The 27,423-nt window shown below is 47.8% G+C and overlaps 1 protein-coding gene across 1 annotated transcript; it reads left to right on the top strand.

The window, feature by feature from the left end:
* Nucleotides 1-16,329: 16,329 nt before the first annotated feature.
* On the top strand, nucleotides 16,330-26,635 carry LOC311155914 (carnosine N-methyltransferase 2-like; the record flags this gene model as incomplete). The annotated part of the gene is made up of 8 exons (XM_084209397.1): nucleotides 16,330-16,355; nucleotides 18,376-18,437; nucleotides 19,789-19,927; nucleotides 21,474-21,526; nucleotides 24,544-24,651; nucleotides 24,752-24,882; nucleotides 25,191-25,284; nucleotides 26,280-26,635. The coding sequence occupies 8 exons, from the start codon at nucleotides 16,330-16,332 to the stop codon at nucleotides 26,633-26,635; spliced, it is 969 nt and encodes a 322-aa protein (XP_084065523.1).
* Between the last annotated feature and the right edge of the window lie 788 nt (nucleotides 26,636-27,423).

The following is a 27,423-nucleotide window of genomic DNA, read 5'->3' as shown; positions in this document are numbered from 1 at the left end:
GAGTTTTCCACCTTCACTGAGCTTTGTGAATATGAGTGCATTGATCCTGAAAGACCTCATGTGGCAAATTAAGTGATTTAATTACACAATTTGCGTTTGCTTTCTACATTACAAGTCAATTTAGCTCAGTGACTGGATTAGAGACAAATATCCCAGCAATTGACAGGTCAGACCAGTGAAAGATGCAAATGTTCCCTGAGAAACATTGCCTGTGGCTGCTCTTCTGTAGTGGAAGGGTTGAGCTGCTTGACTTGTGTGCACTGGGTACACCAAGTATATCCAAATTTATCTAAGTGAAGTACTTGGGGTGCGCCTGAGGATGGAAATCCAGGATTGCTTCACTGATGGGATGCAACAGAGATTCAATTTATGGTCATCTGTGCTTTGAGAAAAGCATTTGTTGACATCTGTGTTTTTCCTGTTATTAGAGGATGTTTTAAATCTTTCCTCTGATGAAACAGAGGCCTTGTCCTGCAAGCAGCTGTAAGCAGGGCTTTGGAGAAGGGGTTCCTCTGTGACAGAGAGTTTTTCCTTCCAACATACTACACAGAACTTGTGGGTGTTGTAGCACAGCTGAAGAATCAGTGAAATGTTTGTTTTGAGAGCTGTAAGAAGGACATTTGCTGAGACCTTGAGACTGTGTATGAGCCATCCCTCCCAGTGACAAACATGCTGAGGGACTGCCAGGGAGAGCCACAGCAGAGCCAGGTCATACCACAGCAATGTACAGCAATCTCTTGTTTTCTCTAATGGCCCCACACCACCTTTTTAACTGGGTAAACCACTTCATCTCCCAGTGTCTGACAGTCCTGGAGCAGAGAAAATGGGCTTTTATAACTGAGTCCAGTCCTGTCTCTGGTTTGTATTGCAAGGGGCTGTGCCTGATGGGCTGAGCAGAGGAGCAGCAGACACATACATCTCTGTGAGCTGTGCCCCCTGCCTGACGGCTGCACTCGGCGGTGACAGCAGTGACATTCAGGCAGGCTTCTCATTGCTGCTTCTCCAGCAGAGATGGGCTGAAAATATCACTTCATATACCAAATTCAGGCAGCTGATGGAGCCTGTTGAAGACAGAATTGAGATGAAAAGCTGTAATGCAGATGTGTCACATCACGGTTGTGTTGTCACTCTGTTTCTTTTTATGATGTGGCAGATCCACAGCAATTAATTTTAAATGCAGTCTCCATTGCTTCAGAGTGGTAACTTGAAATATTTACTACTTTATTTGCTTCATGCCAAGTGAGATTTCACTCAGTTTGTCATTAGAAACACTGTTCTCTTCTGAGGAGAGAGTATATTTACATAAACTGCTCTCCAGTAATTCTGTGTTTTCTGCAGGAGTAGATTATGTGCACAAAATCTGCTGATGAGCCTGTGGGACTGAAGACAGATGTTGGGGAAAGAGCAGATCTGCTCATTGCCCTCAGTGGGCTTTAGAAAGGCCAAAGAGATCAAACTCCCATTCCTCTGTCACTCCTCTGCATGCAACAGGAATCCTCACTGACCAAAAAAGCCCCTAAAAGCAACAAAACCCCAACCTGTTCACTATTGCAAATTTGGGCAGTATTTTTGATGTGCCAGCAGAGCATGATTTGGAAATGAAGAGCTGCCGTCTGCAGTGGTTTTCTGGGATCTCTTCTAAAGTCTCTGAAAATCAAAAACCAGGGAACTGCCTGTCTCACCTAATCATGTGAACCTAGAAGTGGGTTTTGGGGGAGGCAGCCTGGTGGGAGCCAAATGCTGTGAAATTTGAAGTGAAATGGGGAATGTTGCAGCCCAGAGCACAGGGGATGCAGTGCTGGGTGTAGGACCAGCTCCCTCCTGACTCAGCTGCACCACGTGGGAATGACTTGAAACTTGTCTGTCCTGTTGTTCTACAGAGAGAAATGTGTTAATTTATAAATCTGTAGAAATAAAAAATACACACAGGAGGCTCAGGGGAGTCCTCACTCCCCACAACTCCCTGACAGGAGGCTGGAGGCAGGTGAGGACCAGGCTCCCTGGGTAGTGAGTGACAAGAGGAAATGGCCTCCAGATGCACCAGGAGAGGTTTGGGTTGGATGTCAGGGAAAATCTCTTCACCAAAAGGGTGGTCAAGCAGGGAAACAGGCTGCCCAGGGCAGTGCTTGAGTCCCACCCCTGGAGGTATTTTAAAAGCCAGGTTGATGTGGCACCTGGGGACACGGATTACTGCTGGAGGAGAGGTTGGAGTTGATGATCTCAAAGGAATTTTCCAATCTATTCTATTCTGTTACCAGCCCTCTTCTGCCTTAAACTTCTGCTGTTCAAGGCATGAGCTTCTTCCTCACCTGGGACCAGCCTGGCTTTATTCCATGGATGCTACAGTTCCATGAGTGTGACTGTTTGGGTACTGCCTTCAGGGCTGTGTTAAAATTTAACTTAAACAGGAAAGAAAATCTATTGTATTTGAAGATAAGCTCTGCTGCCAGCCATGGGCCAGGGACAGCAATGATGCTGGGCCAGTGCTGGGAGCTTTGGGAAAGAAATCCCTATTAAGATGCTGTCAGTGCCTGGATCTGTGGCTTGGTGCAGTCAAGCATGTTCTGTGTTTGACATTTTGTGTAATATTAGACACTGTCTGCTGCGTGCTTTGTTTCTATTAATTATCTTTCATTTTCTTATCAAATTTGCTTACCTTTTTTTTTTATATAAAACTTTGGATCAGCTTTCTGAGACCAAAAAAGATTAAAGTGGAGTTTTTTTTCCCTTGCTGACACTGAAACAATGAATATGGATCAGAATTTTCATTTCCTTTTTTTTTTGCAACATCCATTTGCTTGATAGAGCAAGCTTACCAGCCTAGTTTTACTTTGATAAACCTAATAAGGAAAAAGCACTTTCCACCTCCATATTCTTTTATGCCTTGTTTGTGACTTCAGCATCCCTTATACAGGTTTAAAGACAATTTATTCTTTATTGCCCTTGAGTCATTTTGGGAGAGCATTTGCGTTTTTCCTGACATAAAAATGTCCCCCTGTAACATGATGAATATTAAATAGGTGCTTGGATGAGGATGGAGCAGTGTGCTCTGACCTGACAGCTCCATCTATCCCAGCCATAGGGAGAGCTGAAGGGCCAGTGCTGTCTGGCTGTGGATGTGGGGCTGTGCACCCAAATTACCTCCCCAAGTGACCAATTTCACCATGGTGATGGTGTGAAGTCCCTCCTGTCCTGTTTTCCTAAGGGGAAAGCACTGCCCAGCTGAAAGCAGAGCTTGGCTGCCAAAATACAGGGCTGGTTTCAGCTCCTCTGCTGTCACTGCTCAGAGCAGGGCTGGCCAGGGGGGGTCTGCCAGCAGGAGAGAGGGCAAACATCTGGGCAAACATCTGGGCAAACACCTGGGCAAACACCTGGGCAAACATCTGGGCAGGGGTGCACCTTGTGCAGGGCATGTGCAGTGAGCCCCTCACCGTGTCAGCAGCTCCCCACATCACCCATCTCTCCATGGGAGAGGCCCAGGGAGGAGCATCAGCTTGGGAGCAGAAAATACCCAGGGGAAAAGCCAAGGCAGGGAAGGGGGAAGCCTGCAGATGAGCAGAGGAGGAAATGGTGGGTCCCTTGTGCTGGGCAATCCCTGTGAGGGTGGGCTGCCAGTGCTGTTGGGATGAGACAGCTGCAGCCACCAGGGCTGTCCCCGCAGCAGGACAGGGACAGCTCAGCTGCCATGGCTCGTGTGTGCCCCCGTGAATCACCCCTCAGACAGAAAAATGCCTGGCTGTGATATTTGCCTCTGCTACCAAGACAACAAACTGACACCCTCCTACTATAAAGAAGAATTATGGGGAGGTGAAATGCTTTCTCATTCCTGCAGTCCAAGGACAAGGAATGTCCAAGGAATGTGAAGTTTAGATTAGGTATCAGGAAAAAATGTCTCCAAGGAAAGAGTGGTTGGGCATTGGAGCAGGCTGTGCAGGGAAGTGGTGGGGTCACCATCTCTGGAGGTATTCAAAAGGTGTGTGGCTGTGGCACTTGAGTTCATGGTGAGCATGGCAGGGCTGGGCTACAGCAGGACTTGATGATCTTGGTCTTCTCCAAGCTCAGTGATTCTGTGATTCTGTGATTCTGTGATTCAGTTTTTCTGTGATTCAGTGATTCTGTGATTCACCAATTCTGTGATTCAGTGATTCTGTGATTCACCAATTCTGTGATTCAGTTTTTCTGTGATTCTGTGATTCAGTTTTTCTGTGATTCTGTGATTCTGTGGCAGTCCTGGAAGCGTTGCCTCCCCTAACCTTTCATGTGCTCAATCTCTCCTCCTGCACAGAGCTGTTGCTGAGATGTGAACTTTCCCATTCCTTGTGGATACATCCAGCTGCTCTCCAAGCAGAGGGTGAAGCAGAGGAACCCTCCTCACACACACAGGGCAGCAGTTAGTGCTGTCTGGAGCTCTCTGGAGTGGCCTTTCTGTGCTGCAGCAGGTGATGAGGGCGATGAGGGTGGTTTGTGTGGCTGGATTTATTATTCTTTTCTCTCTAGGTTTTTTTCTGAAAGCTGCATTCCATGAATTCATATTGCTTTTTCTTCTGTTCCATTTGGGAACTGTGGGAAGAGGCTGTGCAAATAGGGTGCAACACAGGTGCCCTTGCTGAGTCAAATACGCTCATGTTATGAAAACTGCTTTTCCATGTGGCAAGCATTCATTTTTAAGGAATAGAAAACTTACAATATCTTCACTATCTACAAATGCAAGGGCAAAAACCAGGTTAATTACAGCTTGCCTTAGCAAAAATAGCTGTGTAATGGCACAGAAAAAATAGAATGAATCTGCCCAAGATTGTTTTAACTAACACATTCTCTCAACTGAAATTAAAAACTGCCACACAGGAAAGTTCCTTGGCCACCTGCAGCAGCAAATGTGACTGCCCCAACCACACAGCCCTGATGTGCTCTGAGACATCCCTGTGCCTGTCCCTGGCTATTGCCCCACTCACCTGGCAGTCCTGCATTCCATTCCATGGGAATGAGAGAGTTGGCAGCATTCTCACTGTTCCCCATGATCACAGAGTTAAATTCTGTATAAGTATTAAGCAATAATAGATCTGCTAGAGCTGATGTATTAACATCTTGAGGATAATTAGCCAAAACAGTGTCTATTTGATAAACTCACAGAATCACAGAATGGTTTGTGTTGGAAGGGACCTTAACAATCCTCCAGTTCCAACCCCCTGCCGTGGGGATTTAGTGTTAGGAATTTAAACCCAGTGTGAATGCAGCAAAGCAAATGAAGATTCATGGTGATTCCCTGCACCAGTCAGGACTACAAGAAAAAGCAGTGGGGAAATATCCACGTTCAATAGAGACACATCCTATTCCAATTTGTCAGGGCTGTTAAAGGTAAGAGCAGCTTTGCTTTGCCTCCAGGCCAGGCTGGACTCACACAGGGCCTGAGTGCCTGAGCTTGTTTGTGTGCCCTGATGAATGGCTCAGCTGTTGGGTTTTTTTTTTAATTGACTTCCACATCTTCCAGAGACTCTTGAAGAAGTCAAGCCCTGGCACCACGGAATGTCTCATCATTAGTGGCTCAGGGATGAGCTGGGTGAGAGCAGCTTCCTGGGGCTCACGAGCACAGGGGGGATCCCAAAGCAGCCAGGGGACACTGTGGGGTCACCCCAAGCAGCTGTGGAGGAGCCCCAGTCCCTCAAGGAGCTGTACTGAGAGCAGCAAAAAGGGTGTGCTCAGGAGCAGGCAGGGAGGGCAGCCCTGCTGTGATCAGCCATGGCAGAGCTGTGTCTGCACACTTGTAGTGCTGCTGGGTTTCAACACCTTTTCCAAACTTCTAGTGCTTTCTAAACCATCAGTCCTGACACATAGCAAGACCAGCCACAGCTGCTGCTGGTGGGTGCTGGCTGACTTATCCTGGCATTGCCATGAAGGTGGGATCTGCCCTGACTTAAAATGCATTTCCTCTCTTAACTCTGACATTTTGGTGCATGCAAAGATATGGCAAAGCCCAAAACACAGCATTAATTGCATCCAAATCTGTACAGCCTATCACAGAAATACATGATAAAGCTTGTCCCTCCTCTATTTTGCCACCCATGAGGGCTTTGTGAAGGTGTTTTGCCCCCTTGCAGTGATGGCAATAAGCCTTTAAGTGAGCAAATTGGTTTTGAGGAACTGGAGTTTGTACCTTGTTTGCTGCTGCCTTTCCTGCTGTTTCCATCCTGGCTCTGGGCAGGTACAAATAATGAATTAACTGCTGGATAAGCCCCATGCTCCCCTGAGCAATTATTCTGGCTTCTGCCAGAGCAGACTCAATTTGTCCTGCAATAAGTACAATTTTCTGAGAAGTTAGTTCTGGTTCAGGTGCTAATCATCCACATCTGTGCAGTGCAGGTATTTTTGGGGGGGAGGACCCAGTTGTGAGTCAAGATGCCAGGTTGGCAAATGTTCAGAGCATCCTGGTGCTTTTGGGGATGCAAATGCCCTCCCAGCTGTGTGTGGCATTAACTCAGTTAGTAGAGGAAGGAGCAGTATAAAATATGCAATGACCTTGAGCACTTGGTGTTCCCAAGCTTGCTTCCCCATCTCAGGGAGATCAGCACTGGTGATCCAACATGAATTCGAATCTCAAATGTGTAAAATTTATTTGCAGAAGGTGCTGGAGGCTGGGAATGGAGGTGCTGGTTAGAAAGGTGATTTCCTATCTGCTAATTAGTTCTGGGCAAGAAGTGTCATTAGCCAGAAAGCAAATCATGGCAAACACTATTTGAGCAGCAGTGGACAGGAACCTGTAAGCCTCACACACACCTAAACCCAGCTAAAGATGAAACTGTGGGGTGACAGGGAGACCCCAGGCTGGGTCATGCTGAGCTGTTCGAGGTTGTCTCACTGTGTTGTAGCTTCAGGATGCTCAAACACAGTGTGAAACGGGGCAGGGTTGGACACAAGCTCCTGATTTTGCTGTGCATCAGGTTTATGGTCCAGGATTGTGTCCAGCAATGCACAGGCTTTGCCCATTTTTCTGGGAGCCCTGGGCCTGCTGAAGGGCAGCTGGGGATGGGTGCTAAGGGAGGTTTGGATGCTGGTCTGAGGAGCTGCCTGGATGAACAGGCTGTGTCCTCAACCCTCTGCACACCAGAGGCAAAGGGCCCTGACTGCCAAAAGCCTTTTGGGGGAAAAGAGGAGAAAAGGGCTGTTTGTATCTTCCCTCAGAATCCAGTGTCATGGATTGCACAGCAGCAGGGAGAGCTCCTCAGGGCCTCCCCTGCACAGGGATCCACAGCAGGTGCAATGATCCCACTGGTTTTGTGCTCTGGACTGGGTGAGAAACTTGGCAAATTGCCTCTTTGCTGGCTCTGGTGAGGTCTGTGAGAGCTTCTGCACCCCTTCCATCATTGTAATCAGCTTCCTTCTTTGCATAATGTTTTGATGAGTCAAAATTGCCTGGTGTGTTAAAACAAATGATCTCTGCACACGGTGATAACTATCTGCATAATTGGTGTTAATCACTGCTGAATGCTCTGTGAATCTCTGCAACACAACCCCTGTCTTGGCTTATACACCGATGGCTTGGGTACACATACCCTGGACAGAACGATGCTCCCAGTGTCCAAAAAGCAAAGTCAAATGCTGAAAGGCTTTGAAAGTGAGATTTTATGGTCTTGTGCCCAGTCTTTGAATAGATGCAGAATCACAGTCAGTGTTATATCCTGTTTACTCACTTTGAATATATCATTAAGTGTTTATTGGTACCAAAAGAGCATAATTAAATAGCATGTCAACTGCAGATCAACACTATATTGATGAGGGCTTGTGGCACAGGAGATGTGTGAATTTTATTAACATTGTCATTTCCAGTCCCCAGCATCATAAAGGACTTGGACATTTCCCATTACAGTTGCGGATCTACCTTAACATTGCTAAAGCAATCATAGTGTGGGAAATTAGATATAAACTGAAAAATAATTAAAGGCCTGGTGACAACTTGATAACACTGAATAATTGAAGTGCTGGTGACAAATTCTGAATTCTAATTTTCTCCCCGTAGCTGATGCTAGTAATCAAGATCAAAAGTATCTTTGTTGCTTCAGGAAAGCTCTCTGACATTTGTACCGTGTAAGGAGGGGAAGGAAGAGAGATGAAAACCTTAGGTCTGGGTTAGGTTTGCTAAGAGCTCGGAATCCCACTCAGTCCTGCAGATGGGAATGTGCCAGAGCTGACCAAGCTTCTTCCCTCCTCACTCTTAGACAAGCACAAAAGCTGCAGGAGATGCCTCCAGGAGCCTCTGCAGTGCTGTTTAGGACACACGTCCTGGGGAATATGTGAGTGCAAGCAGTCAAGGACATTCACTGTGAGGGAAATCCCCTCCAAGGAGGGCAAACACGAGATCTGCAGCATGGACTGCAGGGGCTTGGCCAGGATGAGCGTGGTGGCACAAGCCATGGAGTGTGGCTCAGCTCACAGAGGTCCAGCTTTCACCAGGGCCGCTTCATTTGCTTTTGTTCCCTGGGATTTTTGAAGCAGTTGTGGTCATGACACATTGAGGTTAATGAAATGCTTGCTGCTGGTCCTCTGTGACTCCTCACACCTGCCTGGAGCTGTGGGCCAGCCCCTCAGCAGTCAGACTGAAAGGTACCTTTCAGGGGTACCTGGCTAAAATCTGGCTGGGGGGAAAGGAAATGAGGTTGTGTATCCACCTGAGAGAGCAAGGAGAGATGGGGGAGCTGGGGCCACCAGGACCTGTCATCACCTCAGTGGCCATGAAGGAGTTTGTGCAAGAAAAATTACAGTTGCTGTAATGATGACTTAAATAGCATCCTTGTCTGAAAAGATATTAAGCACCTTAACGTTGTCCAGGGTTCATGCTGCCCACTTTGCCTCCAAGGGGGGCTGGGGCTGATCCTGCACCCCTCTGTTGCCAAGGTCACCCAGGACAGTGACAGTGACCCTGCAAGGATGGCTCTGCTCTGCGTGCAGATGTGGTGTCCACCCTCCTGGCTCTGTGCAGATTGCAGGACACAGGGAGAAGCCCATCAGAAATTGGTCATAGCTGGAGGGAATGGCAGGGGAGCAAACATCACTAAGAAAGATCCTTTTATTTTTGTCAGGATTCAGGTACACATAAATAAACTGCTCAGGTGTGTTACAACAGCACACAGCTTAGAAACTGGACAACATCCAGCACTTTGCAAGGTGACAGAAGGCTGCCTGTGCTTGATGCTAGCAGTAAAAATCCCCTTTTTTTCTTGACTATCCTGAATGTGTATCCACATGAACATAAACAATTTTAAAATTACCTCTTTGCTCCCTATGCTGAAACTAGTCATTACTGCACTTTTTTTTTGTCTGATAAAACCATATGATAATATTTTGGCATAACTTTAGAGCCCATATTTAAATAAAGCTGTTGGAGGCTGTAAGTCACCATCCCTGGAGACATTAAAAGATGAGGTGCTTGGGGACATGGTTTAATTGTCTGGCAGTGCAGAGTTAGCCATTGGACTCGATCTCAAAGGGTTTTTTCAACCAAAACAATTCAGTGATACTGTGACTCCAAAGAGGTGAAAAGCCAAGCATCTCCCTTTTGCTGCTGGCTGTGTGAGTGGAAGGCAGCACAGAGCCCTGTGCCCTCCCACAGCAGTGCTCCTGCCCTGGCATTGGTCCGTGCATGTTTATTGATCAGTTATTGATCTGAATTTGGCAGTGGAGGGAGTGGGGATCATTTACAGCACAGTGAGGAGCATTTTGGCTCTGGTTGCACATTTCAGACTGGAGGCAAGTGCCTTATCTCCTCCTTTATCTCACTCACTTCTGATCCCTTGTCAGTTATTTTAACATCCTTTGTTATCCCACCTGACCCCTCATTTGGAAGCTCTTTGAATCAGGTATTGGATTTGCTATTCAGTGCTCATTTGGCATTGCAGCAGAAATCAACCTGTAATTAACAAACAGAAGGAAGAAGTGCTTCTGTAGGGCTGGGGCACTAGAGGATGCTTGGGGAGAGACAGCACACCCAACACAGAGCTGTCCTCCCAAAACCCAGGAGATTTTGGGATGAAATGAGGCACAGACTGTGCTTCAAGGGACTGATATTCTCCATGAGCAAATGCAAGAGCTGTTGGGAGGCAGGGAGAAAAAGGAAAAAGGCTTTGATGAGGTCTTGCAGTAGAAACCAACTCTGCTGCATGGCATCCCATCTTCTCCAGCAGACCTATGCCCACATTGAATGGATTTGCTGAATATTCCTGTAATTTAAGCAGTCTCTGCTAAGAGCTGCTGCTGGAGCAGATGGGACAGGGGATGCAGGAGGCACATGAGGCCATGCCCTCAGCAAGGTGAGGATGTGCCAGCCCTGGGCACACTGCACATGGTGTCAGTGGCAGGACAGGGCCCTGCTGGAACTCCCAGCTGCATTTTGGGGATACCCACAATGCCAGGGGAAGCTTGGCTCCGGGAGAGCCAGCAGCAGCTGGGGGAGGAGGGGGGACACATCCTGCACATCCTCCACGTGGCCTCCCCAGGGTGCAAAGCCAAGGGCAGGATGGAGGTGCATTTGTCAGACAGGGTTTGGCTTTGCTGCCTCTGCAAGGGCTGAGCAGCACACCAGCAGATTGAAGAGGGACACAGGGCCCTGTAACTCTATCAGCTTTGATCAATTTTTCAGTCGAGTTGGGAATACACCAGAGAGCGTGTCAGCGTGCTTTATGGAGGGCTGCAAGTGCCTTCCATGGCTAATCCATAAAATGGGTTCCTGGAAAACAGACATTTTGTTGTCACCATGAGGAGACTGCTAAGCAGTGAGGAAAAAGCACAGAAGAGGAATAGCTGGAATCTGCAGTGCCTGCTGCAGCTGCTGGGAATGCCCTGGCAGGGAAGGTGGGCAGCCCATGGTGTCCCCAGGCAGAAGGGGCAGGGACACAGCCCCTGCTGCCATCCCAGTGCTCCTTCAGCCCTGGCCCTGCAACCTCCTCACCCTCTGGCCCAGGAAAAGCAGCTGCCCTTCTGTTCATGCTTAATGAAGTAGAGCAATCTGGTTTTAGCAATTAGTGGAGACTCAGTTGAAAACACCAAACAGTCCCCAGTGCCTCTGCTCTCCCAGCCCTTAAAACACTGATTGCCATGAACTGGCAGCATTAGCTCCGTATTTTGAGCACATGGAGTAGGGAAGACGTTTATTTTGATAATATTTGAATTGTTCTCCCACTTTTCTGACTGGATTGTTATGATACAAGATTAATTTGCTTTCAGGGTATTTACCAGAGCCTTTTTTCTCAGACTCCCAAAGACACCCTGACACCCACTCTCCCTCCCTGCCAACCACTGAAAGCATTAATGAAATTGCTCAGAAATGAATCAATTTTTGGATTTCTTTCAAAGCATTTTCTGTGTTTTGAAGCCTGGAGTGCATTTTGGGTACCTTAGCATACTCCCAAAGCTGGAATTTTGCTGTTAAATATTTGCTAGAAGAGTTGTTTGGGTTTTTTTTTTCCACGTTTCACCTAACTTTAGGAGCTGGGAATTAATACAAGCACCAAATATCCTGACACTTGAGATAAAGCAGTAAGAGTGGGTGCTCATTGCAGAAGGCTAAGGTGACTGGAGGTCAGAGCTGACAATTACTGTAGGACTGGAGCCCTTCTCACTGCCACAGCATTTCTGATGCATTGAACAGACTCCTGCAGCCTAAATGCACTCCTGGGGTACCTCTGTGGAGGGCTCCTGCCCTGGGGAGCAGGGCTGATCCTGCCCATGCCTCTGCCAAACCAATTCTCCTGATTTTGTCTTGCTTATTCTTAGGACAACTGTGGATTTCAAAAGAGGAGAAACAAACAAAAAAAAAAAATTACCCAGAGATTTGACTACTGAGGAAATCTCCTGGCTTTTCCCCACCATTAACTGCTCCAAAGTATGGACATTTTCAGAGATTACCAGGTTGCTGAATACCATTTTCTCCCCTGTGTTCAATCTCAAGTACCTTTTCTTTCCACAGCCTATAATCCACAAACTGAAAGGCAAACCCTTTACTCTTCCTAAGTCTTGGTGCAGGGAATAATATTCAGCAAGAAGCAATTGCACCAGAACTGCTGCCTGAGGCCTGATCCGCCCAGGATGAGAACTCAGCGAGTGATAAGTTTCCAAATGACCTCTGTCAGCTCCTAAAGAGAAGAAGGAAAGACAACAGCAGCCTCGGTGAGTGGGAAAGGCCAGCTTAGCTCAACGTGCTGGGATCAAGGCATAGCAGAGAGCAGAAAAGTGTCCTTGCATCCCCATCTAGTGGCTTTGGGTAAAATAAATCTGCAGTGCCTGGCTGGGACCTGCTCTCCAGTGCCACTGCAATCTGCTCGATGGCAGATATTTACATTGCTAAACCATTCGCCAAAGCTGCTGGGTTTGATCTGTTTTTGTAAATGCTCCTCAGGGTCTGAGAGACGACAGAAGGCCAATGGAAAAGAAGCTTTGATCCAGCTTTCAAAGAAGAGTGAATTTAGCTGAGGTTTCTCTTTTTTAGAGTGGGACAGACCAGAAAGGTTCACAGAAAAACAGCCAAAGTCTGTGAAAGGTGAGCATCCCTCACTGGGCTCAGGCCCACTCTTACACTGCTTCTCTCTGCTTCCCCATGGAAATGTGGCTCATCACCCTATGTACCTTCCAAGAGATATTCCAATTTTGTAACATATTTTTGCCTGGCAGAGTGGCTTTTCCTGGGATGCTTTGGATGCTTGGAGCATTCAGATCCCTTCAGTTCAGATGTGGTGTGATGGCTGGGCTCAGCCTTGCTTTAACAGCAGGTGAGTAAAAATAATTTAAATTCTGATCCTTCATTTCCCGTCCCCCTCAATTCATCCTCTTGAACCACAAGAACCTCTCAGGGGCCAGTCTCCAGCCTTGGCATTTGCCCTGCTGGCTTTGAGCTAGGGACAAAAATCTCTTTTGCTGGCAATTCCTCATGTTTTGGTACAGCAGGATTTGCAAATTCCCCTGGTTTGGAATGCTGTTCCCATTGGATGTGTTTAATCCTGCTCATGCTGGACTCCCAGCACATGCTACTGGCAGCAGCACAGGTACAGCCAGAGAAATTTAAATTCCAAGTGTGTTTTCCTGGCTGAAGACATCTGAGTGTTTGAGGGGTGAAAGACACATTTTAGCATACCTTTCTTTGCTCTCAGAGACATCTTTTTTGAATACAGGGTGGGTTGTAGAGCAAAGCTGGTTTTCACCTTAAATCAAAGAGCCTTTTTTGCAGGCAGCCACTTTGGAGTTTCCCTCTGCCCTTACCTTGGCTCTGTAATTACAACTACATGAGTTATGACCTCTAGTCAAATGGGATGGAAAGGGTCATTTTAAAAGGTCTAGAAGAGCTGTACCAGGATCCAAGCTTTAATAAAGAAGCAGGAAAGGCTGTGTTAAAAAAAAAAAAAACAACAAAAAAAACCCACCAACAACAAAAAATTAGCTCCAAAACATAGATACTTCAGGTTTTTTGGGAGGTTGAACAGAAACATGTCTGGAGCCCAGCAGCAATGAGGGCTGCTGCCCCCAAGGAGGGATAGATTCTGCTTCTGCAGTACCTTTTTTTCCAGTATTTATCAGAAATTATGTTCATTTTCCCATAGGAAAAGATCCGCTATACACATATTAAAAAAATAATACTGTTGCTCAAACTTCAAAATCTACTGCTGCCCAGGATTAAAGGATTAAAGAAAAACAACAATTCTTCACTTAATTAGAAATCTTGTTGTTAACTGTCAGGAAAATGGGTGCTACAGAATTTCTGGTTATCCTTCTCTCTACCAGAATTTGCTTGATGGAGAATAACATGTTTGCATGAAATATTTCACCTAGGAGAGTACAGAAACTACAGTACTTGAGAGGATTAGTCTAGGAAACTGAAAATATCTAACTGATGTGAACATTTTCATCAAAACAGAAAACTGCTACAGAAGAGCTTTGCTCACAAGAAAATCAGAGTTACAGGAAAATCAGAGTTACATTACCTGAGCTTTAATCAATTGTTCTAGGTGGATTTGGAAGAGTCTCAAAAAACAAAGCAGCAAACATGGAATCATACACTGGTTTGGGTTGGAAGGGACCTTTAAAACCATTTAGTCCTAAACCTTCTGCCATCAACACTCTAAAAATGCCAAGGACCTTCCTGACAATCATCAGCCTAGAAGCTGATTGCTATTTAGAAGGTAAATTAATGGAAATTTGATGTTAATACTCAGGCTTTTCTGCCTCGAGATGCAGGTCCAAGCTTGCTGTGGTGGGCTGATAAGAGATGGAAAATGAGAGGGGCTCAGAGCCATGGGCAACACCAGCCTCAGCCAGGCTGGCCCTGGGGAGAGTGGATGACCCATTTCTGCAGGATCAGCCCCAAACTGACCTCCGGAGCAGCAGAGCACGGGAGCAAACACAGTGGCTTTGTTTTCCTCCCCTTGCTCTGCCTTCAGCCACCCTCCCTCTCACTGAGCAAAAATCAGCTTTTTCAGCTCGCACGGAAAACAGAGTTGAGAGCGGATTGAGTCACGAGCTGGGCAGAGCGGCCGCGAGCGCGGCTGGCAGAGGGACATCCTCCAAGGGCACCGCTGCCAGCAGGCAGTGCCCACAATGTCCCCTTGTTGCTGGCAGAACAAAGGCTGCTCTTGGAGGCTAATGCCGGCTCGGGGGGGCTCAGGGACACAGGGAGGGAGCAGCACCCCGTGGGTGTACAAGGAGCCTCCCCAGGGCTGGCAGCTCCAGGCTGCTGGACGTGTCTCGGCAGCTCCGGGAGGTATGGCTTCCCGCCGGGACCTGCGGGGTGTCCACCCCTGGCTTTGCCATGGGGGGCTGGGGTGGTGTTGGGGGTCAGAGTGACACAGGGACATGGCAGAGGTGGCTGGGGGACACGAGACTGCCGCGGGGGCAGCGCTTGGGGCTCGGCTGGGACGCTCCAGGTGCATCTGCTGGTGCATGGTTGGTGTCTGGGGATGGCATCACTGGTGGGACTGCTGAGGGACTGAATGAACTGATGTAAAATCACTGCCCAGGCGGTCACTCCAGGAGCCAAAGGTGCACTTTAGACCTGGCAAAGAGGTTCTGGTCTTCCCTCACCTGGAATATACTGAATATTTTGTTGAAGAGTAGCAATGCAGTTTGCTTCTAGCTTAACGTGCTGCTGCTGTGGACCTGACTTGAGGTGGACAATTTAAATCCATCTGGAAGCTAAATCTAATGCAAACCAAGGCAGGTCACTTGATGGTGAAGCATCTCCACCTGAGGTCCCTGGTCTAAGGGATCTGTGTGGGGAGCAGGAGGTTTTCTGGGGATCTCAGCAAGGTGGGAGGTTTTGTCTGCTCAGTCTGCTCTACTTTTTGTCTTCAGGGAATGGGAGTGATGAGGATCCTGATGCTGCTTTTCCTACCAGTGGACCTCCCTTGGAAATATAATGTTTTTTAATATTTTCTTTTTTACACTCATGTTATTAGATTTCAGGCAATACAAGCACCAGCTTTGTGGGTGAAGGTAGGAGAAAAATCCAGAGGCAAGTGCAGGGAGCACCCAGGATTTTCTGAATTTCAAACAGTGATCACTGCACCTTTGTGGGGACCTCCAGCCATCTCTGCCCTAGATAGTTGTCCCCAAAAATACTTCCTTGCTTTCTAATCCCTGCGGCTTAGCAAGCAGAGTGTGAGCAGGCTGGGCTCGCTGCCCCCGTCCTGGCTGCACGTCTCCCCCGTCCCTTTCGGGGGGCAGGACAGGGGATGCCAGGCTGCCGGGGCTGCAGTGCTCGCTAGAGGGTCTGCCACTCTGCCCCATTTACCCCTGAGTCACAGACGGAAAAATCGCTTGCTCAGGTCTCCGGGCAGCCAACGAGCTCCTCTGATCCCTGGGGAAGGCAGGGATCTGCCAGCGCATCCCCCATCCAGCAGGCAGCAGCGGCGAGGATGCAGGGCAGCGCTCCCTCCTGCCCCGGGCGGCCAGCAGGAAGGAGAGACCAGGCTCACAGCACATTAAAAAGGGGACGGAAACAGCCCCCGCTCCGCCCGGCTCACACAGCCGCTGCCACTCGGGCTCCGAAGGTTCGGAAGTCCCAAGGTGTCCCTTGGTGTCTCCCCCTTTGTGCCATGAGGACACGCTGCGGCCGCGCTCTGCCCGCCCCGGCTCCCCGCTCCTGCCCCCGGGGCTCGGGTTTCCCCCTGTGCCTGCCCCGGTGACGCTGCTGTCCCCACAGGTCCGGCAGAGCCGAGCCGAGCCGTGCGGGACATGCCGGCCTGGCCAGGCTGAGCCCAGCCCCCGCCCCGCTGCCGGGTCACGGAACCGCAGCGTGCTCGGACCCACGAGGATCATCAGCCCAGCCCCGCGTCCCTGCACGGCATCCACCCCAGCATGGAGCCGGCTCCGGAGGTGAAGAGGTACCGGCAGGGAGCGGGATGGTGCTTCCCACCTGCTGTCTCTGTGTCACAGATGGGAGGTGGGAGGAGCAGCAGATGTGTCCGTGTCCTGGGAAAGATGAGGGCTAAGGGGGAGATCTTTAGCCCCTCCACAGCTTAATTTTAGGAATAATGAAGTTTATGAGTTATGAAGATATTCTTCTAGTTTGTCTTCCTAGAGAAAACTTTTTCAACTAAAGAGGCTGCATCACCTAAAGTAGTAATGTGACTTCCCTGCAGCTGCTGTCCATAATGCACCCAGCTCTGTTCGTGGAGGGAAGAGGTTTAACCTTGCAAGCTCAGTCTTAGCTGGGAGCTGTGGCAGGACCAGCTGCCCATGGGCATCCTGCTCCCTGGCAGTCCCTGCCTCAATCCTGCTGTTGGGTGTTGGGGTCCCGGGGTGGGCAGGACCAGCTCAAAATGTTATTTGCAAATTTTAGGATCTTGTCTGGATTTTAGAGGAAGCCCATTTGTTCCTGTTTCACCTTCCCAGCAACAAGTGTCAATTAGTTTCAGAATCTAACCCCTGCCGGGAGAAATGGCAAAAGTGTCAGTGGAAGAGATCTTGGCATCATCTGTGCTGGTGAATGCTTGTGCTGAAGTCTGCTCAGGTCTCCTGGCAGGTCTTCTGGCATGGCTGGAAACATTTGACCTGTCAGAAATGGAATTTGTGTCCAAAGCTGTTCCTCCCTGCACAGGAAATGCCACGCTACCCTTCAGCATTTGAGTGGGAGATTTACTCTGAAAAGCACTTTGCTGGGTTCACCCAGCTGAGGGGACAAAATAACCCTCTGGGGGTTCTGATGGGCAGAGATGGAAAAGGTTGGAGGGTTGAGTGGAAATTGGAGGGACTGGCCTGCAGCCAAGCTGGAGATTATGGAGGTGAGCTGAGTTCTGGCCTCTTCCTGATGAGCTTCTGAGAGCTCTTTCCTGGGGAGAGGGGAGGTCAAGGTGGTGGAAGAGAGACACACCCCATGGACATGAGTTACATGACTGTGGCACTGAACTCAGATGAAATCAGCTGCTCTTGCAGGACTCTGGAAGTGCCCCAATGTCTCAGACTTCTGGGACCTCTCAGTATTTTCTTGTTTCATTGACCAAAGCAGTGCAGTATTTGCATGTGGCCACTTCCTTGCCACATGGTCCCTACATATTTGTTTCTCAAAGCCCCACTACAAACTCCCTTCTTTACTTTTCTACCTCCTGCCTTGTTTTTTTCTTCACCTGGGATTTTTTTCCTTGGCAGAGGAGACTATTAGGCTGGGGTTTGCTATCTCAGACTGCCTGCCCTGAGGCATTTTCTAACAGCAAAGCCTTGGTATGTCTAAACACATTATAGAGGATATCACCCCTAAGACTTGCTGTGCATCTCCATACTGAAATGTGGTTACCCAGGAGGTGACTCTTTGCACAGAGGGCCTCATCCCAAGCCTGTCTTTGCAGAAGTGAGGTCCTTGCTCCAAGTTAAATTCCATCCTTCTACCGGTGGTACCTCACTCCTGTTTTATGTATGAGGCACACTGTCAAAAGGAAAATGAAGAAAGGAAAATGTCAGTCTGATGCCTCCACTTGCAATGGCTGGTTAATGGTTTTGCAGGGGTATGGAAACCTCCACAGCACATCTCAGACAAACACTGGAGCAGTGGCCAGTTGTGGCTGCCCCATCCCTGGAAGTGTCCAAGGCCAGCTTGGATAGTGCTTGGAGAAACCTGGGACAGTGGAAGGTGTTCCTGCCCATGGCAGGTGATTGAAACAAGATGAGCTTTGAAGTCCCTTCCAACCAAACTCTTTTATTGACTCTAGGATTCTAGGATTTTATTGGCTATGATCAGCTACAAAGAAGTTTTGGCTTTCTCTAGTAAAAAAGAACAAAATAAATTATGGATTATCAGCAGAGGAAAGTTTGTCCTGGAGCATTTTCCCTTTGTTCTGCATTTTCAGTGCAGCTTCAAAAAAGCATACAGGTTCTTCAAATAACTGAAGTGTTATACTTTCCTTACAGGAATAGTTACCCCAGCATGAACTTTGAAGCAGAGATTCTGACAACACCACACGATAATTCAGGTATTTGGGAGGAAAAAAAGGAACTAAAGTAAAATGCTCACTCAGATTGCTATCACTACAAACATGTTTTCATTCTTTTGGAGTTGGAGATTGTTAAAAAAAAAAAAAAGAAAAAGACAAAGAAGCAGGATGGTAAACTGACTGCAATTCAGGTGATTTCAGTTTATGTTAGGGTAGAGTTCAAAGTGTTGAGGACTGATACCTTGTTGAGACATTGATATCTTTACCTCCAGTGGGGCTGGACCAGGAACACAACTGCCAAGGACATGTGGTTTTGGAAACAGCAGAGCCATTCAATTTGAGATTGCAGTGTCCTGGATGAGACATACATAGTTCTCCTACTATTGGTGACTAGAAGCAGGTGATAAAAATGCAGCTCCTTGAAAGGCAAAAATGAGGATGAAGATATTCTGCCAAGTCCTGTCCTTCATCCTCATTTCATTTAAGAGGAATAACTGATTTTTTTTCTCCTTTTTTCCTTTTTCCTTTTCAATGAAAGGCACTGAATGATGCCTTTTCAGCATTGATCTGAGACAGACCCAGCATGGCAGGGCATCTTCTCTTAGTCCTGCCTTTGCTCCTCAGCCCTGAGCAGCTGGCCAGAGCCTGTGCCCTGGCAGCTGCCCTGTTGTTAGGATGGGACAGCAGGAAAGGGAGACCGTAATAATTGCTTGGAGTCCTTTGAGTATCCCTGGGTTTTGGCTCAGAAGGAGAGATCTTGGTGTCAGTCACCCACATTTGAACAGGAGCCCAATGAAATGTTTTGCCATCAGTTGCCCTCCTGGCCATGAGCTGCAGGTCCCAGCAGGGAATTCCCCTCCCTGGCAGCCCATTTCAGTCCCATGCTGTCCAGAGGCACAAGTGAGATGCACAGGGTGGACTATTTTTACTTCAGCTGCAGGTGGCAGTATTTGTGTTGCATCACTCCTCCTGGGAGGTGTGCCAAGAGCTGCCCCCCTCAGTCACTCTGTCCAGCATGGGCACAAGTGATGGCCACAGGTTTGGACCCACTCTGTGACTCCCTTCACTTTTTCTTTAGTTTTCCAGAAAACCCCTCCAGTTCCATCCCTTGCAAACAAAACTCCCCACACCTGGCTAAACATTTTGGAGACATTTTCCTCAGGCTGTCCTGTAATGATGAGTCACTTAGCAAACATGCTGATGTCAAAGGGTGCCCCAGAATAATTTTTGTAACCCTGAGTGTGAACAGGTTGGAAAGTGCATCCTCTGCATCGTTTTCCCAAAGCCCTGGCTCCTGTTGGGTTAGGCTGGGTTTCTCCCATGAGGTAAGTGCTTTGACCCTTCACATGCCTCAAAGCCTCTAACATGCAACCCATGTTTGTTTCCCAAGAGCTCTACATGATCCCTTCCATGAGAAGCCTCACAGCTGAGGAGTATGTGGAGGCCTTTAAGTCATTCTTGGAGCACTCAACAGAGCACCAGTGCATGGATGAGTTCAACAAGGAACAAATGCCCACCATCGTGGCTGGGTAAGGAGCACTTCCCCCATGGTGGGAAAGCCATCTGTTGTCCTGGGAGTCAGCAAAAAATTTTAAAGATTTTGTGGGGCAGGAATGGACTTTAAATGCTTTTCAGTTTTAAGTCCCCTACTGGTTTTTAGGATATTCTGTTTAATGACTCCAGAGTATGTGCTGTTTCAATTAATACACTGTGCTGCATCAGCTTATGGTAAGGAAAGACTCAAGACCTCATTCTCATGTCCATCTCTTTTTATTAGCTGATTTTGTGAAGATTAAAGTTAGGTATTTTTGGTTGCTCATTGGGGTTTTTTTGGTTTTTTTGGTTTTTGTTTTTTTTTTGGTTAGGTTTGTTTTGGTTTTTTTTTTTTTTTCTGAAAGAAAGCTCTCTTGTGCTCTCTGCCTGCTTTTGGGACTTCATCACATCCATCCAAACAGAAACACATCTCTAATTCTCTCCTAGTGGCTAATTCGTGGTTTCCCCAATACCCTGAGACCTCCTTATTTTTATCCTAAGTCGATTTGCATTGCTTAAGTACCAAATGATAATCGGTTTTGTAAAGTATTGATGTAATATCTTAAGGCTGGATAACTGCAAACAGCTTGAGAGCAGCCTAGATCCAAAGCACAAGAAAGTCCTTTCAAATCTGGGTAAGTTTTGGATCTTATAGGAACTGTATTTTTCTCCACTGAGAAAAAAAAGTTTAGGCTGGCAAATTTTTATTCTACAGATCAGATATATATAAAAAATAGACAATATTAATCATTAAAGATTATGTTAAGAAATTTTAATTGTGAATTTAAATCATGGACAAAATTGTGGCTTCCTATGATGCTGATTTTGGGTTTGTCAAAGGGTCTTGACCCTCATTAGGGCTAAGGCCCCTGGACTTGCTCACACCCTTCAGGACTTGCTACTCATCCCACTCCTGTGGAACTGTTTCTGTGGTGCCTCCTGAGACAATGCTTGGGAAACTCAATCCCTCAGCTGTTATTAAATATTCTGCTAGGAAGCATGTGACTCGAGTCTTTTATCAAGCAATTTTTCTAAGGTAAAAATTACTGAAGATTCACACCCTCCTCCCAATTTCAATCCAAGAATAATGTTGATAAGAGATGATTTCCCATCTCATGGATAACCTAATGGTTTTGCTTTTTCTGGGTATTTATATCCAATATTTCCTCCTGAGGCTGCTGAGGTTTTTCCCAGCTCACCTTGTCCCTGCTTTCCCAGCAGTGCCATCCCAGTCACCTTTTGCCCTGGGCTTCCCAGAGGCTTTTTTTGCCAGCCACAGCCTGAAGAAATCTCCTTGGCAAAGGGTGAGAAACTCTGCACCGTGGTGCCTACTGTACTTTGAAATATGAGCTGGCTGAGCCATGCTGGTTATCACCAGTCTCAAAAGGGATGATCAAATTTCTGCCCCAATTCATGTGCATAACACAAAAATTTCCAGGCTGATGTGTCATCCAAGCTGTAAGAATGAAAACATGAAGTGGTGTGATACAGTGTGGTTAAGTAATTTTATTTATCTGTCTATATGTGTATTTATCCTTTCAGTCTGGGCACTGGAAAATCGACCCTCAGTGTTCTGGGAGTTGGGAGTGGCACAGGTGAGGAGTGTGGGGATGGGGCACGGGGGGACCTGTGGGCAGCAGAAGGAGATGCTGGAAAATTGGGCATTGAGGATTACTCAGACATTAATGGCAGCATTGCCCACTGAAGCACAGAAGGGCAGAAGGAAGAGTGGAGCTGGGATAAGAGAAGTGTTCCTTCTCTTCCTTCCCTCTCCATCTCCCTTCTGAAACACTGCTGCTCAGACCTTTCTGGGCAGTGAGAAATGTGTGATTTTAGCTTAGTTTCTGCCTCTGGGTGACTCCCACCTGACTTTATTTGCCTCAAAGCAAGGACTCCTCCTTCTGGCTAGGTACAAATATTGTTGCAGAGAATTAGAGGCATTGGAGAGGTTCCTTCCACCCAAAATCCTGCCTTAGAGTATCCCCCCTGAAGGGATGTCTTCTTTTGCTTTGCTTTTAGGGATCCCAGAGGCCAAGGCTGGGCAGTGCCCTACTCTCAGGGGCAAAACCAGCTGGCCACAACCATTAGCTGATGCGAAGCTGCATCAGCTTTTTCAAGACATGTTTCTTTGTTACTGCTGTGTTTTTACTCAGTGATAAGTAGGGTTTAACTGCAAATGATATTTTTCCCCAGAGAGAAACCTATCCTTTGGAAAAATAGCTTTAAAGTTGTTCTAAATGCATTTGTGTTTAAAAAAAGCCAAAACAACAAAACAAAAAAGTGGTGAAACAGCCAACTTTGCTCCTAGGGAACCTGGGAGAAAATAAAGAGTAGAGAAAAGAAGCAGTGGTTTGATTTGTCAGAGTTTACTTTTGCTTTGAAAAGTATTTTCAGCTGAATTTTAAGTGCTAATACTTTCAAATGAAAGCATTTTTCTCACTTTTTTTGGTTTTGTTTTCCTGAGTAAGAGAAAATTAGCATCTGATTGTTTTTCCCAGCTGGGAATATGTTGGAGCATATGAGAAACCAAGCAGGAAGAAATGATTCAGTTCTCAATTACCCTCTATTTTCATTAAGTAATATAAAACAGAAATTCTGACTCCACAAAAGCACAAGGGGGAAATGAACTTTTAGCATCATCCTTAATTTTCCTTATGTCCTCTTCAGAGGAGGTTTTAATGGAAAAATAAACCCTCTAAAATTTCCTGTGTTTCCTGGGTGAGTGCCCCTCACAGATGCCAGGACAGGGGTCCAGACCTGCACCCACGTCTGAGAGAGCTGGGGCTGGGCAGGGAGTGAGCTCGGATGGCACCAAGTAAAAGGTTATATCTGATCCCTGACCTTTTCAGCAGTGGACTCTGGTTTCACAGAGCCCCCAGAATTAGTTTAGTTGATGAAAGTATTAATGGGGATTAGTGGCCGACTCCACATCCTGAAAGCCTCTGTTGTGCTCCAGATCACGTTTTTTTCACTCACCCCATGCTTCCTCATGGCTGGTTGAACTCTGAGCTGGAACATTCCAGTTGCAGAGAGGTTCCAGTCCTGTCCTAGCCTTGCTGTGGTCAGTGCTGGGGGGTTATTGCTGGCAGGGCAAGCTGCAGCAGATAAATTCCTGCCCTAGAGTGCTGTTATTTTACTGCTTGTTTTTACAGACACCCTGGGTGAACGTGTTATTACCTGCAAACACTGGATTAAGGAATTTTACAGAGGTGGAGTGAAAAAAGCTCCAAACTTAAGCAGCTTTTAAGACATCCACCTGCTGTTGGTGTACCCATTTGCCTCCATCAGTGGCTCCAGGGCACGGGGCAGCGATGCTCTGCCTCTGCCTCTGGCCCTGCCCCAAGCCTGCAGGCAGCTCTAAGGGCTGCTGCTCCCCAAACCAGGCACTTACACACTGGCACCTAGGACTGTCACTAATGATTCAGCTGCTTGCTATTGGGATCAGCCTTCCTGACAGCAGTACTGGTCCCAGTACCTGCCTTCAATGGATGCAGCCTCAGCCTCCTCCCTTGAGCCTTTGGCCAGCCCTGCCCTGCTGCCACTGCATTCCTCATGGGCCTGGGGTATTTTTTTTCTTACTTCAAAAGACTCCTTCCTCGGATGTCCAAGTAGTGCTGGCATGGCTGATATTTCCTTCCCTGAATTCTATGTACTGCAGCACCTGCCAAGGATGACAGCTCTTCCCGTGCCTGGTACATCAGCTGAAAGATCAGGGAGGATGCAGGATCTCGTATCAAGACCTCTCTGTGTGACATTTGCAAGGCCAGGACTATTTTTAGGCCCCACCATCAGCTAAAGACGGGATTCTTGCAGAGGTCTCATCAAGATAGTCACATGTGCTGCTTATTTACTTAGTTTGAAGTGATCCTGGAGGACTCATACACTTGGCATTTCTGGGAAATAAGCAGCATGACCTGTATCACCTCAGAAGAGGCTGGAAATTTCCTAGAACAGGAGGACAGACTGCTGCTTGCTCCTCCAGAGCTTACACAGCAGCATAGGAGCACCAATAGCTAAATTTGCAGGGCACTTCCACAAAAATATGTGAGTCCCTACCTGCATTTCCAAGATAACCATCAGTTAATTGATGCCCTGGGCTGAGGCCATGTGCACAATCCCTAAAGGAGGAGGATAGAGGATACTGCATGTCAGTGGGTCTTTTTCTCTTGTGATGCAGTTCCCCAGGTGCTGGGGCTGTGTCACAGCAGCCACTGTGTCCTGTGGCAGCCCCAAAGCCATGGGCCACCCCATGCAGCTGTGTCAGCTGCCTCCTTGCACCCATTCAAACTCTGTGGGGCTGCTGAAAACTGTTTTGTGGTTATTTTTGTAAACAGTGAGCTGTGATTCTTTTGGCCTGTCTGTCCCACAACCCAGGGTATTGCCATTAGCAGGTTTCTGTGCTGGGCTTGTCTCTGCCTTGTTCTCAGGCTCCTGTCAATTGAGCAGTACAGTACCATGGTAGGAGTATCAGCAGGCTGTGCCACAGCATGAGCCACAAAGCAGAACATGCCTCACTTCTGCTGGGGGATTTCCTGGCAGGAGTGGTGGCTGGTGCAACCTTCCATTGCATTTACCTGCTTTCTAAAGTAGTGAATTTGTGTTTATTGAATAGGCGAGCAGGATTTGAAAATGATCAGGATACTGCAGGCTGTGCACCCAGGGGTCTTTATTGACAATGAGATTGTGGAGCCCAACCCACAGCACGTGGCAGCTTACAAAGGTAAGGCTACACCTGCTATCTGTGTTATATCATCCATTTGAATGATGAGTTTTTCTGCTATTTTATGAAATTCAGGGTTTTCTTCTACTTTTTGAAACAGAGCTGGTGAATCAAGCTCCAGACCTGCAGAATGTTTCTTTTATTTGGCACCAGCTCACTTCCTTGGAGTATGAACAGCAGGTGAAGGAGAAAGGCACACATAAGAAATTTGACTTCATCCATATGATCCAGGTAATGGCCATTTCTTTAACACAGGGCTATTCGATTTAACTACCCCCTTTCAGTTCTGCTCTATGCTTCAATTTATGACCAGAGCTGAGCACTGCTCTCCCACAGCAATTTTGCAGAAGCTCTACAAACACCAAAGCTGGCAATGCTCAGTGCTGTGAGGTGTCCCTAAATGGGCATGTGGAATCAGGAAAGGCTGGGAAGCATCTGGAACAGAATTTAAAACACCTCTAAGAGAAAGAGTTTAAGCCTTTGGAGGGTCATTGCACTGTGGAGGAGGAATAATGGCTGTGTGTCGCTGTCTCTTCTAGATGCTGTACCGTGTGGAGGATATTCCCAGTACTATCAAGTTTTTCCACAGCTGCCTTGACCATCATGGTAAACTCCTGATCATAATTTTGTCAGGTAAGGGAGACCTCGTATTTTTTTGCTCCATTGCTGGAGTTTTGAAGAGCTTTGAAGTTTGAGAGCCACAAATATTTATCTGGTGATGTCAGCGGTGCTTATTGTATAGTAAATAACTAAAAAAAAAATGCTGGATTTCATATGGAGAATGAAATCTTGGGCTTGCCTTGGGCCCCAGTATCTGATGGGACCACTTAGGCACAGCCTTTGTGCTCTTGCTTCCCTGCTTATGGAATTGATGTAGTAGAGGGAAGTGTGGCTGTCCATGAATGAGGGTCCATCCTTCCTCATGGTGAAATCAGCACTGGAAAAAACAACCTGAGCTCTGGGTGGACTCATCCTTAGGGCTCTTTGTATAGCAATGAACCAGAGCCCAGAAGGGCAGCAGATGCTGCTGAGAGCTGCAGGCTTTATGGCAGGGCAGGAGAAAAGAGGCACAACATGATGGCACTTCTTAAAAGAATAGAGTGTTTCATCCCTTGTGCCATTCATGAATCTCCAGCTCACAGTGTGGTGGAAAAAGCACAAATTCCCATGTTCCCCATCAAAACTGCCTCTCACATTGCCTGTAGGCTGTTTCCCTTGCTGTGTTTTTGAGGTATGTATTGTTCAATGAGCACTTACACTGAGGTTTGATGTGTGAAAACATCTGCACTGCTTTGGCCAAGGCCCAGTTAAACGGTAGCGCGGGATGTTCAGGCTCAGCACATTGGTACCTCAGTGTGTACCCTTCCTTCAGGGCAAATTCAGTGCTGCAGACATCTCCTCGGAGTTTCCTGCAAACAGGACAGTTTTGGAGGGAGGGCTGAGGGAAACCAAGGTTTTATGAGGCGCAGACATTTATGAGTAGCCTCGAGTAAGGGTAAAACTCTCCTCCTGCCCCATCAAGGGCTGGCCCAGCAGCGAGGAAGCTTTTCCAGCTCGTTTCATAGTTGATTAGCCGGTGTTTGACTGCCTTGGCTTTGCCAAAATAACCTTCCCCGGTGCCCCGGCAGACAGCAGCGGCTGGGCCAGCCTGTGGAAGAAGCACAGGGACTGCCTGCCCGCCACCGACAGCGGCCACTACATCACCTGCAGCGGCATCACGGAGGTGCTGCAGAGCCTGGGCGTGCAGCACCGCGTCTACGAGCTGCCGTCGGGCTGGGACATCACCGAGTGCTTCACCGAGGGGGACGCGGTGGGCGGCCGCATGATGGATTTCCTGACGGGCACAAAGAACTTCCTGGGCACGGCGCCGCCGGCGCTGCGGCGGCGGCTGCAGGCGGCCCTGCGCCAGCCCGAGTGCAGCAGCACCAGGGACGGCAGGGTCATCTTCAGCAACAACCTCAGCATGATCGTCGTGGAGTCCTAGAGCCCGCAGCCCGCCTGGACTTGTTTTGAACACCGTGCATCCTGCCCGTGCTTTCGCTGGGATTTGCACTTTGTGCGGCCAGCGCGTTTGCACGGCCACGGACGGCTCTGCGCGGCCTGGGCAGCTGTGAGGGAGGCAGCGCCTGTGCGGGCAGGCACAGAGCGGCTGCTCCGTGTGTGCCACTGCTGCCTTCTGTCCCCTCTGGGTCACCAGAAACTGATGCCTTGTGAAGGCTGAGCTAGAACAGAGACTAGACAGTTAAAGAATAAAGTAGGGATTTATTAAAAGCCTCCATGGATCCACCTTGGGCAGCACAAGAGCCCAGCCAGGGCTACACCCAAGGTGAACCAAAATGGTCACAAAATGTCTGACCAGTCACAGGGTCTCTCACTTTTATAAGTTTTGCTCCATTTGCATATTGGAGTTCATTATCCAGTTACAGCTTTAGCTTATGAAGTCCCATCCTTCTTGTTTTCCTCTCTTTGGCCCACGTTGTTTATGCTCTTAGGCCTGAGATTTGGATCCTTTGTCCTTGGTCCCCATCTGGAGAAGGAATTGTCTCCCTACTCTGTAAAGAGAGCTCACTGTCCCTTAATATGAAGCTCAAAAGTACACACTAAAGCAATACAGGATCTGAAACATATAAAAGCTAAAACCTGAGGCATCACCAGGACAAAACCAGCAAGATGTCCCTGCTGCTTTGCACCCAGGTAATGGCACTGCACCCAGGCCTGAGCTGCAAGTTGCTCTGCACTAGGCTATTTCACGTGGTTTTATTGGCATAGACA

This window comes from Fringilla coelebs (assembly GCF_963513975.1).
Source record: "Fringilla coelebs genome assembly, chromosome: 7".
NCBI lineage: Eukaryota > Metazoa > Chordata > Aves > Passeriformes > Fringillidae > Fringilla > Fringilla coelebs.
Note: the sequence above shows the minus strand (reverse complement) of the source record. Positions and strands in the feature narration are given on the sequence as shown.